The sequence below is a fragment of the Lacerta agilis genome, chromosome 9 (assembly GCF_009819535.1).
Source record: "Lacerta agilis isolate rLacAgi1 chromosome 9, rLacAgi1.pri, whole genome shotgun sequence".
Classification (NCBI taxonomy): Eukaryota; Metazoa; Chordata; class Lepidosauria; order Squamata; family Lacertidae; genus Lacerta; species Lacerta agilis.
The window spans coordinates 34,133,672-34,154,350 of record NC_046320.1 but is presented as its reverse complement, the minus strand read 5'-3'; the positions used below and the strand labels follow the sequence as shown (position 1 = coordinate 34,154,350).

At 43.8% G+C, this 20,679-nt stretch overlaps 1 protein-coding gene across 7 annotated transcripts in view; it reads left to right on the top strand.

The window, feature by feature from the left end:
• The first annotated feature begins 14,630 nt into the window (after positions 1-14,630).
• Positions 14,631-20,679, top strand: part of GRIA2 (glutamate ionotropic receptor AMPA type subunit 2) — an 82,676-nt gene continuing 76,627 nt past the window's right edge. For 5 of the 7 annotated variants that reach the window (XR_004427300.1, XM_033159650.1, XM_033159654.1 and 2 more), the window contains exons 1-2: positions 14,631-15,205; positions 15,923-16,063. Coding sequence is in view for 6 of the 7 variants with exons in the window: in XM_033159650.1 (XP_033015541.1) it covers positions 15,112-15,205; positions 15,923-16,063 (235 nt within the window). In the remaining variant the exon portion in view is untranslated. The remainder of the gene's footprint in view (positions 15,206-15,922; positions 16,064-20,679) is intronic. The other 2 variants (XM_033159649.1, XM_033159651.1) reach the window with 1 other exon arrangement.

Here is a 20,679-nt window from a genome sequence, read left to right as displayed (position 1 = left end):
TTTTTATGGGCCACATCCAATGTTCTGTTGTCGTGATGTGGGTGGGTGGGCATTTTTTAATTTGCTCCCCTTCCTTGAAGTTGAAACCCTGTATGCCTGGTCTGCAACTGGTTGGACTATCTTCCTTTCCTTCCCACTGATGCCCTGCCCCTGACAGTCCTGGATCACTTGGGACACCCAGTCCAACCTAGTGCAATCTAGGGCTGTTTCCACGACTCAGGAAAAGCCCAGGTCCCTTCTCATCACCCAATTCAGTTTAGGCTTTGGGCTTCAGCCAAATCCAGTGCTTGGCCCTAGCCATCTGTCATGGATTACAACCTATAATCTCAAAGTTTACCATACAGTTTTAATGTCTCTATTTAGTGTTGCTTCCAACCATATAATCTGGAATGCAAGAGCCCTATATTTCCCCCAAATCCACAAAAATATCTTTCTGCGGTAAGATCCTAGCAATTAAAATCGCCATAAAGCAAACAGCCCACATTGTTTTCCTCACCTCAAATCTCCACACCTAAGTTTGGTAACAAGAGAGCAAGTGGGACACTGCGTGGAAGAAAGCTTTGACTTGCACTGTCTTCTTGAGGTCTGTAATTTCAGCCAAACAAATAAAGAAATAGCTATCACACAACTGAGATTAAATTTATCCAGCCAAGACTGCCATAGTGAAGAGCAAAGAAATGGGGTTTGTGTATCTGAACATTCAGGGTACAATTTCTTAATTAAGAATACAGTTGTTTGAGGCCCCTGGAGGAGAATCAAGTTACAAAGCTTTTTCAACTGACACTGATTCAGTCTTGCTTAGCATGGAATTGGATTTGAGTTGTTTATTTCACAAGCAGAACCATGTATTTCCTATTGACAGTGTACTTGGGCAAACAGAATTAGAATTTGACTTTGTTTGTTTGCAATTACTGAAGATTCATCAGGCCCCAAATGCCATGGGGCGGGGGCAGGAAATGCCATGGGGGGAAGGGAAAATGTGCTTGAGGAGTTTGTTTATTTATTTAACAAAATTTATATGCCGCTTGATTATAGTTAGACCTCTAAGTGGTTTGCACTAAGAGGATGACATAGAATTAATTAAACATAAATTTTAAAAAATTGTTGTTTTACATATGGGACATTTCAAAGTTTTTATTGTTATTACAGAGATACAGTGTTTAGCTCATTTCATTCATGCAGACAGCAACAGCAACTTATAATGTTGCCACATGGAAATGAGTTCTAGTGGCAAGCTGCCAATACGAGGAGTCTTTGGGGGAAGCCATGACTGTTTAAAGTGGTATGAGCTGGAGAAATAATTATTGGCCCTGATCTATCAGGGGACATTCATAGGTTGAAACAGTGCATGGTGTTCTTGCTGGATTTTAAGAACTGAGTTCATACACGGAAGAATTATGCACATCGAGCTTAATCAGTGAGGCATTATATGCAATCCCCATTTACTCTTCAGGGTATGAATGAGACAGTTTTTACGTCTCCAACCTGCAGTTGAATTGGAATTACATGGGATGATTCTCTTTGGATGTGCATTCCCTTTCGCTGTTCATGTACAACACTTTCTTACGAACTGAATCATGTTTGATTGCATAGCCAGATTTGAGCAATGAGTGCATGCCACACACATGACACGATACACACACACAGATTCATCTCCCTTCAACTCACTGCTTCTCCAGATATTTTCTATAAGGAAAATAATTACCTTGTGCTGCAAACCCCTTTGACTTTTCTGTAATTATTGCCTACATTTTAACTTTACCGTCTTTCCATATGGATTTACTTTTCAAATTAATTTCTGTTCTTTTTTGCTCCCATGCCTTCTTGATGGCCTTTGTGTTTATCACGAAGCATTTAATCAATAATGTAATAATTATTATTTTTCTACTAAACTCACACAGGAGGATACATGAGAACTGTGTGCTGTGATATGCTTGGCAATACAGGTCTGAAGTGGCATCACTGGCAAAGGCTGGGAAACAGAGTACATGAGGAGGACAATCATGTTTTGTTTTGCAAGGTCATGAACTATATCCCACTGCAACCATTTCCCTCTCACTTCAGCGAGGAGAGAAGAAGAAATTCAAAAGGATCTTTGTACCATGATTTACCAGATTGCTTCTTATTCTTACACTTCTTCAACTGCAAGCCACCAAGACATTTCTTATCTCCTGATTCCCATGGTTAAGTGATGGTTTTAGATTGCTCAAAATAGATGTCTTGACACACAGGTGTCTTCAGAATTCCAGATAACCTAGCACACTCTTTTTCCAGCAGTTGGATAAAACCTTGCCTGTTTCATGTCCTTCAATCCCTAGGTCAACAGAACGAGACCTAATACAATTGGCTCATGTGATTTATTTATATTAGCATTCCATTTCTGCCTGCTTTTCTGCCCACAGGCCTCCAATTCAGCCATAAAACAGAAGACAGGCAAAAGCAGCACAAAGCTCCTTTCCAAACAACCCACTCTGTCCTATGTGAGAAATACCATAATGAGTATAATGACCATTATGTGAGCTCTAAACGTAAACCCAGCTAGAAGTACGGCAGATGCATTTTAGACCAGTTGAAGTTTCTGAGACATCTTCCAGGGCAGCTCCACACAGAACATGTTACAACAATCCAATTTGAAAGGTATCAGAGCATGGAGGCAAAATCACATCTGTCCAAAAGGGGCTATATGTAGTTGGTAAACCAACTGCATAGCTGGTAATGCGCACTCCTAGCCATTAGGCAACCTGATCTTCCAGTGACAATGTTGAATCCAGGAGTACTACAGTCCTGATCCTTCCAGGGGAGTGCAAGTCTGTTCAGAACAGGCCACCTCCCCACCTCTGGGACTGGAGAACACATAACATTTCTGTCTTCTCAGGATCCAGTCCATCACTGCTTCCAAGAACCATTCTAGCATCTGAACTGCCTCTCCTGACTGATATGGAATGGAGAGAGAAAACAGGGCACCTGCAGATAGATGATACCTCACTGGTCCAGAACGATATCGTGCCAAATATTAGTGAAAGAGATCAAGGACTTTGAGCAGTGGCAGAACTTCATGCTCCGGCACCGGGGGCAGAGAGCAGGTGGGGGGGTGGCTGACACGTCCTGGGTGTGGGAATGTTTAGGAGTGTGGATGAGTATATATTATTTATATATCTCAATCCCAGCTTGTGTGAGCAAGCTCCAAACTTAGCAGAGTTTACATTCCCTTTTAAAACACAGCAGAAAAACGTTTGCATAGGCTTGTTTAAGCCAGCTATATTCCTGGTATATTCCCCTTGTTCCCTCTTAAAAGTAAAGATACAAGACAGCACTGATTATTAGATTTAAAAGGAGTTTACTTACAGACATCCAAGAATTACAGTACATGCTTCAAGGAGGCAGACAAACTTAGATAAATGTATTTACATGCAGTGAAGCTGCTTCCATGAGGGAACAGGCTTCACCTCTGCTTCTCTCAGCTGCAGGCTGAGAGAGAGCATGCTGCTTCTTCAAAGGATGAGGCAAAATGGAGAGTCTTCTTTGGGATCTTCCTCCCAGGTAAGACCACACCTACTTCTGGTTCCTGTAACTCAGTCCAGGTAAGCAGGAAGTTAAGCCTGGAGGACTGAGTTACCTTCATGTCCTCTCTAGGAGTGTTGTGTTTGGCTGCTCTGTGTTTACATCCCACAAACCCCTTCTCAGACGAACACAACATACAAAAATATACAACTTTATTCAACCACCCAGAGTCCCAGCTTGACACGTAGATTCTGGAAACTCTCTCTTGGGAGGGGCTTCGTCAGGATGTCCGCAGCCATCTCATTGGTGCAGCAGTACGACAGTTCCACAAGTCCATCCTGGACTGCCTGACGTATATAATGGTACCTCACACCTATATGTTTTGTCCTGGCAAGGAACTTTTCACTCTGAGTCAGTTTTATGCAACTCTGATTGTCCTCCAGCAAACTGACAGCTTGCTTTCTCACCAAACCAAAGTCCTTGATGAGTTCATCGAGCCAGGCAATCTCTCGGCACGCTTCCGATGCAGAAATATATTCAGCTTCTGTGGAAGATAATGCTACACAGTTCTGTTTATAACTGCCCCACACAACAGGTCCATCCCCAAACATAAAAACATGACCACTTGTTGATTTATAGTCAGCATTATCCCCAGCCCAATCTGCATCAGTGTACCCCACCAACTTAGGGTCACTGACAGCTGGCAACCTTAATTTACAGTTCACTGTACCCTTCAGATAACGCACCACCCTCTTCACGCCAGCCCAATCATGCTCAGTGGGAGAACTCACTTTCCTGCTAAGAATCCCCACTGCATTGGCTATGTCAGGTCTACATGTGGTAACTAAATACAAAAGTTTACCAATTACCGACCTATATTCACTGTTATCTGGCAACAGCTTCGAATCCTGCTGATTCTTCAGGAAGTCTGTGGCCATGGGCGTTGCAACTGGGTTTGCGTCTTGCATCTGCATGCATTCAATCAGTTCATTTATTTTCTGTCGCTGGCTGAGAAGGAACGATCCATCTTCCTCTCTTTCCACCTGGATTCCTAGGTAGTACTTGACATCTCCTAGTTCTTTGACTCCCACCTCTTTGCTGAGGTGTTTCACAATTTGCACATAGTCTCTGTTATTAGATGTTGCGATAATCAAGTCATCAACGAAAGCCAATATATAAGAAAATTGTCCATTACTTGACTTACTGTACAAGCACTTGTCAGCGTTTCCTTGCTTGTATCCAAGTTGCACCAGCATACTGTGCAATTTCTGATTCCAAGCTCTAGCAGCCTGCCTTAATCCATAAAGTCCTTTTTCTAATTTGCAGACTAGATGAGCCTCATTCGGTTTTATAAAACCCTTAGGCTGTTTCATATAAATCTGTTCTGTAATCTCGCCATGCAAAAACGCAGTCGAAATATCGATGTGACGCACGTCCATTTGCTTAGAGGCTGCTATGCTCAAAAGCATTCTTACGCTACTGTATCTTACAGTTGGTGCAAACGTTTCATCATAATCTTCACCATATTTCTGCGAAAATCCTTGTGCTACTAGCCTTGCTTTGTAGCGTTGCACTTCCCCTTCTGACCCCTTCTTAACCTTGAAAACCCACTTGCAGCCAATGGCTTTCTTACCCGGAGGTAGTTCTGTGAGGGTCCAAGTCTTATTTTGATGCAGTGCATCCATCTCCTCCTGCGCGGCCTTCTTCCAGAGACTGGCTTCTGCAGTTGGCATCCGCTGAATCTCTTCCCATGTGGAAGGTTCCTGTGGTGACGCCGACCCTGCAAGGTAGGACAACCTTACCGGTGGAACACCTCTGTTGGTTCTGGATGAGCGTCTGACCTCTGGTTCTGGTTCCTGAACCGCATCAGCTTCTTCATCATCCTCCAACGCTGGCATGTCCCCTTCTGGATCCTCTTCGTCTCTGGAGCCGCCAGGATTCTGGTCCTCTGCGTCTTCTGGTGCATCACCTGTAGGGGGCGCTATGACACTAGAAGGCAGATTAGTACTTTGTGGGGTTACAGAAGGAAAGTGTATAAGTTCTTGAGTCCATTCTGACTCTTTGGAACAGTCAATGACAGTCTTCCTTGTGTCAACCTTTGCAGACTGGCTTTCTGAAAGATCAACCTCATAAACATTATTGATTAGCTTTCCTTGGATATACACTTCACCATGCTTGGTTACATTGCATTGTCCATTTTCAAATGTGACCTTGAAACCTTTCTTTTCAAATGTGGATACACTAAGTAAGTTGCAGTTCAATTCTGGTACAAACAGAACATTAGACACTCTGGTTCTAAATGGTTCATTGTCTACATTGAATTCCAAATGCACAGAACCTGCACCTTTCGACTTCAAAATGCGGCCATCTGGTATCTGAATTTCAGATTCTTCATCATTTAGTTCATCAAAGTACTTTTCATTAAAACAAAAATGGGAGCTCGCTCCAGAATCTAAATACCACTTATTATGCACATTTTCATAATTCTGGACAGCTAAGCTCCTTTCTTGCAGCAGCATGTTGCACTCATGCTTCCCCCTTTTGTCCCCTTCTGGCTTAAAGGGGCGGGGTTTGTTCACTTTAGGAGATTTACAGTCCTTTGCTATGTGACCTCTCCTCTGGCAGTTAAAACAAGTTATTTCTTTGGCCTTTTTAAATTGCTTTGAAGCATAATTACAGTCACTTCTCCTAGAGTTGCGTTCTTGAGAATCCAAGCTTTCTCTGCATTCCTCTCTTAAGTGGCTGATTAATTCATTAAAAGTCAGATCTTTTGTGTGATCCATTAGGCTTCTAAATGAAGAAAATGCTGGTCCTAGCGATGCTAGCAAGAAAGTCACCTTAGTCACTTCATTAAGAGCTTCAGGAGTGAGAGCAATTCTTTGCACAAGAAAAACTCTTAACATGCTCTGTGAACTGCTCTCTGGAGTTCATCTTTAACTTGAGCAATTTATCTAGCAAATGCCTGTAGGAGTTCTGTGTAGATGCTCCATAAATCCGCTCAATGTCTTTTAAAATCTGGGATGCATCATCCTCAATGTTTATTAAGGATAGATGCTCATCGCGAAGTGCACTTAAAATTATGTGCTTGGCTTCGCTATTCTTCCTTTCCCAGGCTTCAATTTTGGCTAAATCTTCTTCTTTATCTCCTGTAGGCTTTTCATCTTTTATAGCCTGCAGAACGTTCCTTGCACTCAGATATACCATTAAGCGTGGCTTCCAGTGCACAAAATTATGGTCGTTCAGCAGCATATAGTTTGGCCTTGCTTCACTAACAAAAGCTACACTAGCCATCTTAAAATTCAAAAAGTTGAAAAAAATTTCAAAAATCCAAAAATTTGTCAAAAATTCCAAAAACAAAAACTCAAAAATTCTCAAAAATACAAAAACCTCAAATAAATCTTCACTGCCTCTGAGTACTGTAAACTCTGAGGGAGGGGAGGGGGGTTAATCCCTTTTCAGCACAAAGAACAAAGACAAAGAAACATGTGCTCACCAGGAAGTACTTTCAAAAAAAATCTAACTCAACTCAAAAACACAATCCAATGCAATCCTTCAAAAATACACAAAAATATGCAATACTGGGGCCAATAACCCTTTGTGGGAATGTTTAGGAGTGTGGATGAGTATATATTATTTATATATCTCAATCCCAGCTTGTGTGAGCAAGCTCCAAACTTAGCAGAGTTTACATTCCCTTTTAAAACACAGCAGAAAAACGTTTGCATAGGCTTGTTTAAGCCAGCTATATTCCTGGTATATTCCCCTTGTTCCCTCTTAAAAGTAAAGATACAAGACAGCACTGATTATTAGATTTAAAAGGAGTTTACTTACAGACATCCAAGAATTACAGTACATGCTTCAAGGAGGCAGACAAACTTAGATAAATGTATTTACATGCAGTGAAGCTGCTTCCATGAGGGAACAGGCTTCACCTCTGCTTCTCTCAGCTGCAGGCTGAGAGAGAGCATGCTGCTTCTTCAAAGGATGAGGCAAAATGGAGAGTCTTCTTTGGGATCTTCCTCCCAGGTAAGACCACACCTACTTCTGGTTCCTGTAACTCAGTCCAGGTAAGCAGGAAGTTAAGCCTGGAGGACTGAGTTACCTTCATGTCCTCTCTAGGAGTGTTGTGTTTGGCTGCTCTGTGTTTACATCCCACACTGGGGGCATGGCGCACCGCTTGTGGGGGAGTGAAGCCCAGCGCAGGGGAGGCAGCCATGATGGCACCCCACTGGGATCGTGGTGCTGGGGGCAATGCGCTCCCCCCACCCCCCTCTGCCAGTGACTTTGAGCAATGTTGCACTTCTTTATCTCTCTCCTGACAAATGTCATCAACCAGGGCAGTTTCAGTGCCTGAAGCAGGATGATGTATTTTCTTTTTTATGGTGATGTGTAAGTAGCTGGCTTATCCTTGTTCTAGCATCCTTCTAGGTAGGCTTTTCAGCTCAGCCTCTGGGTTGCCCCTGACTTCCTGCAGATTTACCATACTGGCCCGGCAGTACTCCATCTAATACTGGTTGCAATCCTAGGTCTTTCAGTCCCTGTATGATCAGCTGCCTAAAGCCCTGTTCTGACTGATTCTAGGCATAAATGCTGCCATCCTTTCCACGCATATCAACCCTGTGGATATTTGCTATGGCAATTACACATGAATAACACATGAGGTTTAAACAATGTATTATATATACCCATAATATTTTTAAGTGCTTTCATTCCGACATTCATTCATAGCTTTAGTGACCATTCAAGACACCTGCAAGGTATCTCCCAACAGTATGTTTCCTTGCTGTTTAACACTGAAGAAATACAAGGAGCAAGGGGTGGGGCAGAGATTATCTTCAGCTGTATCAGGCCAGTTCAGACCCCACCCCCTCACACTAAAAATCTAGGCCTGGATGGGAATCTGCTAAAACAGCCATAAAGACCTCACTGGAATCCCTCTTGGTGCACTTCTGCAGCTTTATTCGTAACTCAACTGCTAACATGCTGCCATTTGCAAGGTCCTTGTATTGCTCTTAGCCCCTTTGTGGCCCTGGTTGTGACACCCACTATTGCCCCATTCCCTTCAGTATGTCATTCCTATTTTTTACCCATATACATTTCTCGTCCATTAGTTTGGATGCAGGCAATCGAGAAACCAACATGTCTTTGTTGGAACTGGCCCATTGCATTCGCAATGTCATGGTTGTGCCCCCGAAAAAGCCTTGGGAGAGACTTTATTATAAACAAATGATGGCATTCTGTATTGGCGCTCTCAAACACTGCCGTTTACAATGGGATCGACATCGTTTTCTGCACCATTACTGTAGTATAATCCTAATAAGCAATCTAATCCTATACTGTTCTGTGCAATACTATAATGCAATCCAATGAGATTATCAAGTGGAACACAAAGTGCTCCTCTCAGCCAGAAGCTATATATTGCATCATTTTTCTTGTGGTCCCATTGTATTGCTTTATTCATTGAATCATATCATACCACATCATACCTTCTCCAGCAGTAAATCTATGTGAAACACTGATCTACGCTCTCCAGTTTATTTTAAACGGTAATACAAAAAGGGGGCAGATGATGAATGATACAGTTTAATTAAAAGATTTTTCACAACGAAGTTGCCGCGGAGGGGGGGGGGGATTTTTCAAGATGCAAAATAGATGGTAAAAAAACACGATTGCTTCTCTACACAATAAACTAAAAATAGCCGGAATAGAATCAATTTATGCAAGGAAGCTTCCCGCTGAGAATCTGATGAGAATTGACAAATTGGGCTAAACTATTTTGGATGAAGGAAAAAGCTATATACTTTTAACAGAAACAATCACAACAACACTCTTGTCAATATTCAAAACTATATTAAGAAAATAACAGAAAATGGTAAGAGTAGAAAGAATGTGAAAATTTCATTTCATTTCATGCCAAACTCATCCATTGGAGGCAGGCCTTTCTCTGTATCTCATAAAATATTTACCCTATCTTTGATTTGAATTGACAATCAACGGACAGCATAAGAGAGCAAATTATGCTATATTAGAGAAGATTGAAAAAATCCTGAATAGTAAAGCTGCAATTCAAAAATGCTTACTGAAAAGACAACCCAGGAATAAAATGGTGTGGCACAAGTGATGGGATGATCCTGGGCCACATTTCTTAATATTTAGGGAAGTTTTTAATTTGTGACTTTGTATCGTATTTTGGTATTTGTTGGAGGCCGCCCAGAGTGGCTGGGGAGACCCGGCCAGATGGGCGGGGTATAAATAATAAATTATTATTATTATTATTATTATTATTATTATTATTATTATTATTATTATTATTATTACATCTGCAGGGGAAATGAGAAGTGTAAGAAGCTAAGTATGTGCTTGTAATCTCTCAAAGGACCTGATATATCTGTGCACACACCATACATTTAAAGCACTTTTAAAACAACATAGGAGGAATTTAATGTCACACTCATTTAAAGTCATGTAGTATTCGTTATCCTGGCGGAATGCCTTGTTCAAGAGAAAGCACAGGAAGCCAGCATCATTCTCATGGCTGGTTGCCCTTCAGATTGCTGTAGTCCTGATACTTCTTGTTGCACAAACGGTTGTGCAACAAGCTTCCACCAGCACAACTGCTGTGCTGCTTTTCATATTGCATAGCCTTTATTTTTTTCCCCTTGCGCTTCACAACAGCCTTTGCACAGGCAGTCAGAGAACATTGAATCCAGGCTCATCCATTTAAAGCACACACACACACCCGAAAGAAGCCTGGGTACTGTAGTCTACTCTTCACAATTCCCAGCAACTTTAACAAACTAGAGTTCCCATGATTCTTTGTGGGGTGGGAAGTAATGGGTTTTATATGAATAGTGTTTATGCAGCCTAAGCTTAACAGAAAGTGGAAATCATAAGTTTTATCTTTGGAAGGTGTTGTTCTTTTTTTTTTTTTCCATAACAGAAGGCTTAGGAATCATGCTGGCTGAAATATGGCACATCAGGGTATTATAAAAGGCAAGTTGTAGCTGTCAGCTGGCATGCTCTCCTGAAAATTTATCAAATTTCCATAATATATCTGCTTTTGCAAAGCTTGTCTGCACTAATTAGTCAAGGGCTGTCATGAAGTGGTACATCTATTCGCCTAATTCAGGGCCCAACTAGAAATGGCAGGAGCAGCAATGGTTGCTGTTCAAGTGCCTCCTCCGTTTCTGTATAAAGTGGGGGGTTGAAGATGGGTTTCCAGAACAAAAGAATGAGCATAGAATCATAGAGTTGGAAGAGACCACAAGGGACATCCAGTCCAACCCCCTGCCAAGCAGGAAACACCATCAAAGCATTCCTGACAGATGGCTGTCAAGCCTCCGCTTAAAGTTGAGGGGTGTTGATGAATCTTCCCTTCCTCTGCATTGTTGCCCTGATTCCACCACCGCAGTCTCTTGTCTCTCAACCCAGCCCTGATTCAAAAGACAGAAAATGAGAATATAAGGAAGCAAGACATCTTGTTATGTGATTTACTCTGGGATCTCTAAGCTTCCCTTGTTCCTGAGAGGACAGCTATGAGAAGAACAGCATGATTGGTTAGTGGGATGATGGTACACTTTAAATCTCCTACCTCTCTCAAAGAGAGATGGCCCAGCAATGGTAGGGAAAATACCTGTTTGTTAAAATAAATCTCTTCAATTGCATTTTATGATTGTCATTGGTGTGTGTGTGTGTGGGGGGGGGTTCAGCCAATAATGGAGGAGCTTCTCCTGTAGGATCAACCTTTTTCCTTGCATGCTTAGCCTGAAAGTAAACTCTGCTCCACCAATGTTTGCTCTGCAAATCTATGGGCATATTTTAGCTTAGGAATGGGCAAATCTTATTTCTCCCAAAGTCTACATTCTCCCAAAGACTACATTTTCTCAGGGATAATCTGTCAGGGGCCACATACTGGCAATGGGGGTAGGGCTGGTGCTATTTTTCTAGAAAAAGAGGTGCTGGAACTCAGAATGAACTGTTGCTTTAAACACCTCTCTTTTTCTCTGATAATGGCAACAGTGCTCACCTGAGAAGAAGAAGAAGAGTTTGGATTTGATATCCTGCTTTATCACTACCCTAAGGAGTCTCAAATCAGCTAACAATCTCCTTTCCCTTCCTCCCTGACAACAAACTCTCTGTGAGGTGAGTGACGCTGAGAGACTTCAGAGAAGTGGGACTAGCCCAAGGTCACCCAGCAGCTGCATGTGGAGGAGCAGGGACGTGAACCTGATTCACCAGATTACGAGTCTACCGCTCTTAACCACTACACCACACTGGCTGTGTGCCAGAACTGAGTTCCAGCTGGGGGAAAAGCCCTGGGTAGGGCCAAATGGGGTGAGGTTGAAGCCAAAGATGGGTGAGGCCACCCTCTTTATATCACCACTTATTCCTTTCTTTTTCTGACATTCCCTTTTTTCCTGTTCTACTGCTGCCACTTCTCTCTCCCCTGCCCATTTCCCCCTCCTTGGCACATGAAATTAGGACAAGGGCTTCGCCAGCTTGGGCCACAATTTGTCCATCTGTAACACAGGTGGTGGATTACGTGCTCCAGCAAAATAAGAGCTGTACTGTTCCTCCATCACACTAAAGCAGAAGTGGGTTTTGTTGTTCTTGCTTTATGAGATGCATCCTTCCATTGGGAAGGACATAGACAGGGGCAAGCCAGTGGACAATATTATAACTGTGGTTCCCCTTACACTTCTCTGGCCACAGTTCCCTACTTGATTTTCTGGGAAGAAAACTCAGTGGCGCTTGCTGCTTTATTTTTCCCTAGTGGGTATTTCTCACCAGTAGGAGGGAGGATCTCTTCACTGGGCTTTGCCAGGTACCTGGTTCAGTAGACAACCCCACACCTGGCCAATATTTTTTCATCTGAGAAGCACACCACATGAGAAGGCAAAACCTCTGGTAAGCTTTAGCAAGGCAAGAGAGTGTGTGTGCTAAAAATGAATGGAATGAAACATCCAGTGTATGCAATTTCACTGCAGCCCTGAATAACATGACAACACTTTATAATAAATAATAATAATAATAATAATAATAATAATAATAATAATAATAATAATAATAATAATAATAATAATTTATTTGTACCCCACCCATCTGGCTGGGTCCCCCCAGCCACTCTGGGCAGCCTCCAACAGATATTAAAATACATTTAAAATATCACAGGTTAAAAACTTCCCTAAACAGGGCTGCCTTCAGGTATTTTCTGAATGTCAGAGTTATTTATCTCTTTGACCTCTGCTGGGAGAGTGTTCCACAGGGCTTCTCGCAGTGAGGGAACCACCAGAAGGCCCTTGGCGCTGGATCTCAGTGTCCGGGCTGAACGATGGGGGTGGAGACACTCCTTCAGGTATACAGGACCGAGGCACCAACACTTTGAATTAAAGGTCAGCACCAACACTTTGAATTGTGCTCGGAAACGTACTGGGAGCCAATGTAGCTCTCTCAGGACCGGTGTTATATGGTCCCGGCAGCCACTCCCAGTCACCAGTCTAGCTGCCACATTTTGGATTAATTGCAGTTTCCAGGTCACCTTCAAAGGTAGCCCCACGTAGAGTGCATTGCAGTAGTCCAAGCGGGAGATAACTAGAGCATGCACCACTCTAGCGAGACAGTCTGCGGGCAGGTAGGGTCTCAGCCTGCGTACCGGATGGAGCTGGTAGAGAGCCACCCTGGACAATTGACCTCCATGGACAGCTGTGAGTCCAACATGACTCCCAGGCTGCGTACCTGGTCCTTCAGGGGCACAGTTACCCCATTCAGGACCAGGGAATCCTCCACACCCGCTCGCACCCTGTCCCCCAAAAACAGTACTTTAGGAGGTTGATAGTGGGTTGTAATATACTCTGGAACCCAGTTTCCAATTTGGCACCTTTCTTCTCTTCAATAAAGTTTTTCACAAGTAGGCAGAAGCTCAGTAATTATGTTCTGCTACTAATTTTCAGTTATGTGTTTGGCTATGGATGTCTCTCACCTCAATCTGAAGCTACAAGCTCACATTATTTATTCATTTATACTTAAAGGTGATATATCACTATTACAATTCCCCAGCACACTATATGATATTAAACTACAGTAATCAAATAATAAAACAGACAAAAATACAATAAAATTCCATTATAGACAGATGGGGGCCTTTTCCCAATTGCCTGCAGGTTAAACCTAATGCATATTAATCTACTACTAATCTGGTGCCCCATAGCAAGATGAACAAATAGTGGTGTGCACCTGTGGGTCTTGTATTCATATGATCATTGTGGCACCTTTCCTGAATGTACAAAATGTCACAGCTAAACGTGGGCGTGTATGCAATGGACACTGTAATCAAATGTGTAAGAATGTGTGCTGAAGAGATCAATATTCGCACTGGCTTTCCTTTGAAGCTCATAAAACTCCAGGCAGCTGTTTCTGGGAAAGAGAATGTAGTTGAACCCCGTTCCTACTTTTTGACTCGGTTTCCCTACCTTTCAGAGCAAGAACTGGGTCTCAGTGGAAGAGTGAAAAATTCAGGCACACCAGCTCTAGCTGGTGGGCGCTGATCTCCTTTCGCTTCTTTTTAAGACGGCATTCTCCTGCCCGCCAACGCGTCTGATTTTTTTTTTAAGCGATTAGCATGCAGAAAGCGAGCGAGCAGCTCCTCCTCTGACCAATATGCTCCTTGAACCGTCCGATTTGGGGGAGCGGGGGAGGGGAAAGCAAGCAGCTCTGGAAAGCAGGCCGTTTCTAAGTTACGCTTTGGCACAAGCCACACCATTCTGCTTCTGGATCGGAAGCCTGATCGCTCGCAGTAGGTGGGGAGGGCGGGGGTGGCAGAAACCGCGATTGCCCGGTGAAACGAGAGAGAACGAGAGAGAGAGAGAGAGAGAGGAGAGAAGAGAGAGAGAGAGCTCTTCGCTGCAGCCATAGGGGGCGCGGAAGGGGCTGCTTTGGAACGAAGCCTGGCTGTCCCCGGCTGTCTTCCGCGGCGCTGTCCGTGGTGCTGAAAAGGACCAGCCTCTTGGCGAGCCCAGCCGCCCCCAGCAGCAGCAGCGGTGCCTTGGCCAAGGCGCGCCGAGCGCGCGCGCGTCCAGGCCTGCGCGGGGCTCGCGAGGAGGGGGCGTGCGGAGAGAGGGGGAGCATAAGGAGGCTCTCTCTCCGGCGGCGCACGCGCACGCCGCCTCTTCCCTTCGCTCGCCTTGCCTGGCTGTGCGCGAGTGTGCGGTGTGTGCGCGCGTGTGAGTGTGTGAGTGCGTGTGTGTGAGGGCGAGAGAGGCAGAGCTGGGCGAATGCGTGTGCTCGCCGGCGAAGGAGCTGGATGTACCGAGGCGACGGCAGCGCAAGAGCAGCGTTGAAAACGGCATCCCAGGCTCCTCTTCCCTTCCCCGGGCTGGCCTCGGGAGCACTGCAGCAGCGGGCCAAGGCTGCTTCTCTATCCACCCCCTTCTTCCTCTTCCTCCTCCTCTTCTTCTTCTCCCGCTGAGGGCTCATTTCCAGCTCGGGTCCTTCATCTGCTCGCCCAAGATGCAGAGGATCTAATTTGCTGAGAGACAAACGGGCAAGGAAGGAGAAGGCAGCGGCGGCTGCAGCAAAGGAATATTCTGTGGCTTTGTGGATGCTCTACTTTTCATGGCAATGCAAAAGATCCGGCAGATTGCTCTCTTCCTGGCTCCTTTGGTTTGGGGACTCATCTTGGGGGTCTACTCCAACGGCATACAAATAGGTGAGTGGCCCCGTCAGAGAGGATCCCATATATATATATATATATATATATATATATATATATATATATATATATATTCCGTTAGGTGAGATTCTGGCACACGGTCACCACTCAGGTCCAATTGCCGTATTCATGGCATGCACCCTTAAATCCAGCCTTCTCTTGCTGGAGTGGATGCTTGCCAAAAAAAGAAAAGTGCCTTCATTTTAGTCCCATGCCCCCCCTTCTTAAATCCAAAGGTTACCCATCTTCTTGATTCCCATTCCACTAGAAGCAACTCCTTTTCAAAAGCCAGTTCATGGCTTAAAACTAAACACTTCACTGATGACATTCGGGAAGATGCAATCCACATCCCTTTAAAAACAGGATGGGGAAGCCAAATCCTCCCACCTTTCATTGCTCTGAATGGATCTGGATTGCACCCTTCATGTGAGGAAGGCAACATGCCATGTGCTTTCCAGATATTGCCCCCCTTCCCCTGCCAAGCTCAGTTTGGGTATCCAGACCCTGAAGAGGAGAGAGAGATGGCTGAGTTTTTAGGACATAGATCATCCCTAAGGTCAGTGAAACTGGCAATCTGAGGCAAGTCCCAAGGCAAATAAATGAAAGTCTCTTTCCCTTCATGACTCTGGCAGCACTACTGCTGAGCCTGCAGCACTGATGTCCTCTCTGTGTGTCTCTCTTGTTCTGTCTTTATGTGTGTTTGTCATCCTACAGGGGGGCTCTTCCCCAGGGGAGCTGATCAGGAATACAGTGCATTTCGGGTAGGGATGGTTCAATTTTCCACTTCAGAGTTCCGACTGTCGCCCCACATCGACAATCTGGAGGTGGCCAACAGCTTCGCTGTCACCAACGCTTGTGAGTCATGAATGTTCAGTTCATTCAAATCCTCCCCTCCCCTCCCCAGAAACCCTTTGCTCCTGTGTTGGTGGAGTTAGGGCAGCAGGTGCTCTTGTGCATTAAGCAACTGTGTGTATGCGTGGGTTGGGAATCATGACTTTGGCATTCAACTGCTCCAGAGAGCCTGGGAGGGCTTGTGGGGTAGGGCGTGAGGGGATTCAACTATGGAACATGCACCCATCCATCCAGCTAAATTTCCCTCTGGAAGATGGTTGCACCATTGCCTGCTCAGGGTGGTCTTGATCTACTCCTGTCCCGCCACTCAACCCCCTTCAGACCAGATCGTACCATCTGTTTTGCAATTTGGCTAGAGACTTCCAAGGATCTCTCTCTCTTGTGCTTTCAATGTATTACATAAGGTTGGCTGCAGTCATGACTGATTGTGGTGTAGGGAGGACCCCACCCTGCTCCATAATGGAAGCCCCCATGGGCCCTGCCTATGTGGGGTGTGCTCTTATTTACCTCTGCATGCATTGTGACTGAATGTCATGTCAATCCTTTCTGCATGGGTATTTGCTTTGTGAAGGCGGTTCTTTCTTCCCTGAAGAAATGCTTTAGAGATGCAGGAAGAGAATGTGGGGGCAAGAGCTTGCAGGACAGTGGTATTTGGGGGCTTTTTCCTGCCTTTTCCTGCAGATTCAGGGGCACCAGCTGCTTAATCCTGTCCACTGCTAGACAGTGAAGATGAATATTCAGCACACCATCTTTCCATAATAGGGGGAAAGACATTTGGCACCAGGTTCCTCTGCCTACTCTTCTAAAAGCAGTGTCCAGAAGCAGCCCGTTGTCTCACTGGGCAGAGTTGGTACACATATGCAGGAGGAGAAGGAGTGGGCAAACTGGGAGGGGTGGCAAGATAGCATCCTTGTGCGTGGTTGCACATGGCATGGGACCATATATCCCAAGCCTGTTCACTGCCTTGTGAAGGCTGCCTCAGTAATTCACAAGTCCACATTCTGGCAAATGCCTTGTGCTGAGAGAGAGAGAGAGAGAGAGAGAGAAAGAGAAAGAGAGAGAGAGAGATTCTTGAGGGTTGTTTCAACCCCCAATGCCTCTCTTGGTGTAGGAAAGGGTGCATAGCAAGAGCATGATTGGGGAAGCAGCAAAAAAGCTGCAAATGGATTGTTCATTCTGAACAGCAATAGCTGCAAGAGGCACCGATCAGCCATTTTCCTTTTTGCAATTCTCCATATTAGAATTACTCTGCCCCGTCCCTTTCTCAATAAATCACAGCACTCTCTGGAACATTTCCTTGATTTGGGGGAAGGAAAGCAACTGAAGAGTGAGCACAGAATGAGTCCTGCATTTGGGGTAGAAATGGCTTTTGACTGTGTGATAAGCCTGCTACAGGGAACATTGCTTTTCTGGAACAGCAGTCTCCGATGACATAGATTCAGATGAATTTTTAGTATATACAGTATGCACATGTGACCAGCCTTCCGTCTCTCACTTGGCATCATCTTGATATTTCTCTTTTGTAAGGCTCAGAGGGTTTTCTAGAAGGCTTCAGTAACAGGCACAATGTAGCCATTGCAAGGGTCAAGTAGCAAAAATAATACCATGATAAAATCAAATCTGAAAATGCTCTGTTTTTCATGAAGTTCCTCAGCTGGAATGTACATCTCCTTAGGGGATAGATTTGATGGAACAAGGAACAGTTGTCCCTGGCACTACCAAAATGACAGCTATGAAATTATTTCATTTTTTATTTAAATCATCCAGGTAATGGGAGGGTGCCTTGATTAGATTTTTGTTCAGTTCAATAGAGTCTCCTAGGATGCTACCCCTTTGCTATACTGGTGGTAAAAACAGTAACTGAATGGGGCTTAGTTAACATTAAGGTCTGAATCGTTGCTCCCATGCAATGCAATGTAACTGCAAGAGAAATGTAATTCTGTTGGTTTGCGCTCGTATTGAAATAAGAACAAACGGATACCTCATAACACACGACTGTAAGAATAAAGGTACAATATCTTAAAAACTGAAAGCTAACTGGGGAAGGAGGAGACTGAATGAAGTGATAGCCTGAGCAGAAAAATCGCTGCCAGCTAAGATGATTAGAATTGCAATTTGTCATACTGTCTTTAAAGGAATGTGTTCCATTCTGTCCCCAGTTGATACAGGGATTTTCTAAGAGGGTGATGCCAAGGGTTTTAAAGCCAGGAACTTGAAGAAGGGGGAGAACAAGAACAGGGATGTGCCCACATGACCCCAAAGCACACCCCACACATTCAAAAGATCAGGGAGTTGATTGCCAAATGCAGCTTCCTGCAATGAAAATGAACATTCCTAAAGGAGATCTGTGTTATGGGAGGGGCAACCATTGCTTCTGTGGCATCGTAGTAATGAACTATTCTGTTGTGGCATAAGCTTTTGCAAGCAACATCCCTTTTCACCCTATTCATTAACTTTCACCTGATGAAGCAGGCTGCTGCCTCAGAAAGCTTATGGGAGAGTCAAATGGGTAGTTTTTAAGGGCTTTTGGTTGATCGTGTAGAAAGAGGCTTCAAGAGGACAGCTGCACAGATGGAACAGGGAACAGGTTTGGCAACTGACATTTTGCTTAATTTTGCCTGATCAACAATGGTTACATGCAAGGGTGTTTAAAAGGTCTAATTGATCTGGGGAGAATGCTATTGATTCTGCTAACTGCTGTTAACTGTAGCATCCAAGGCTGGTTTCAGAACCTGTGTTCTGAAGCATAACGCTTGAGCATGTGGACATGATTCAAAGGACAGAAGACTTTGGAATGCATGCAGAGTGCATTTTCCTCACTCCCATACTTTTCTTGTTAAGGATGAGGCCTTTCAAGGCAGACGAAGGGATTTCTAGGAAGGAATTACCACTGCTGTCTTTTTCCTAGAAATAGAGCGCTGCTATTGAGATCTGAATAATCCATGTCACTCAGATAATAACGGGACATTGGTCTGCAATATTAGGAAATAGAAAGCTAGTACAAACCACATTTTTTTAAAAAAAGAAATCTTTAAGGAAACAGAGAAAGGATATGTTTTGGGGTGAAAGCACAGCTGTCACTTCATGTGATGGTGGGTGTTTTTAAAAGGGTGGGGAACCAGTGATTCTCCAGAAGTTGTTGGACTCCAGCTCCCATCAGGTCCACCCAGCATCAACAATGGTCATGGGTAGAATCATAGAACTGTAGTGTTGGAAGTACCATGAGGATTATCTAGTCCAACTCCCTGCAATACAGGAATCTTTTGCCCAATGTGGGGCTCAAACCCATGACCTTGAAATTAAGAGTCTCGTGCTTTACCAACTGAGCTATCCCAGCTGCCAGCAACAACACCTGAAGGCCCCGCCTTTGTTTTAAAGTCTGAATTTGGTGGACAGTTTAGAGAAAAGGCACTTGTAAATAGAGTCGAGCATGTTTTATAAAATGACCCATTGGCCTAATTCAGTAACCTGTTATTTTTTATTTTTGCAGCACCATCAATGTACATAAGAAAAAGCCAGGTCCCTTCCCCAATGGGCTCCCAGTCTGAAGTTTGACAATGAGGAAAACAGAGGGCAAAGAGGAAAGGGAGGTGGGGAAATATTAGACTAATTAAATCAGTGTGGTAAATGGAGTTACAAATACTGTACTTAGACTTCATTGCAGTTGCCACTGGATGTTCAGTTTAGGAAAGAACCTCAAATGAAAGATGGTTTCGAGGAAGGAAGTAAAAAGGTTTGGCAGCCATTTAGGTATTCTGGGATAAGAGACAGCAAGGGAATAAGTGGCTGACGGTGGCAATGTTTGAGGTCATGGGCAGAGATATATTGGGAAAGATGGATGGGGAGATAGTTTGGGAAAAGGTTATGGAGCCCTTTAAAGGTTAGGCATTTGTGATGGCATTGGGAAGGGATTGCAAGTCAGTGTCGGAATCTGAGATGTGGTGCAGCAGTCATGATGCAAATACAGAGCCTTCAAGACATTCCCTCTTTACCTCATTGGAGGAACCACCCCCACACACAAAAGGGAGGAGGTACACTGACTTGCAATGCAGTACACTATATTTTTCAAGAAACCGAATTTCAAAAAAACCCTCAGCACTGTTGATTAGATTGTGAGATCATTTATTAATAGGAAGGCTTTCCCTGTTATATTTCATCTTGGCATTCTTGGTTTAGATTCTGCATTTTCAGAATACTGTTTTTGTATTTATATGTTCACCAACCTAATGCTGCTTGGCCTGCAATCTACAAACTGATTACTCTAGCCTGGGTCAGTTCTGGAGCAGCAGCTTCCTGATTTGCTCCTTGGCCTACAAGTGGTTTCCTCACCTGCTCCTGGAACATTTCGGTGGCAATTAACTGATAACTAATTTGGATATTCTAAATCACATTTATTATAATATAATATAATATAATATAATATAATATAATATAATATAATATAATATAATATAATTGCTAGTGCCATGCCATATTTAGAGTAGGAAAACATGGGTTGGAATTTATTACATTTCAATATTAATAACCTGATGTTAATATCAAATTTAGTATGTCTGGTGGTGATACCTAACTGAAGACCTGTTCACAGTTTATGCAACTTTTATTTCCTGTCATGTTAA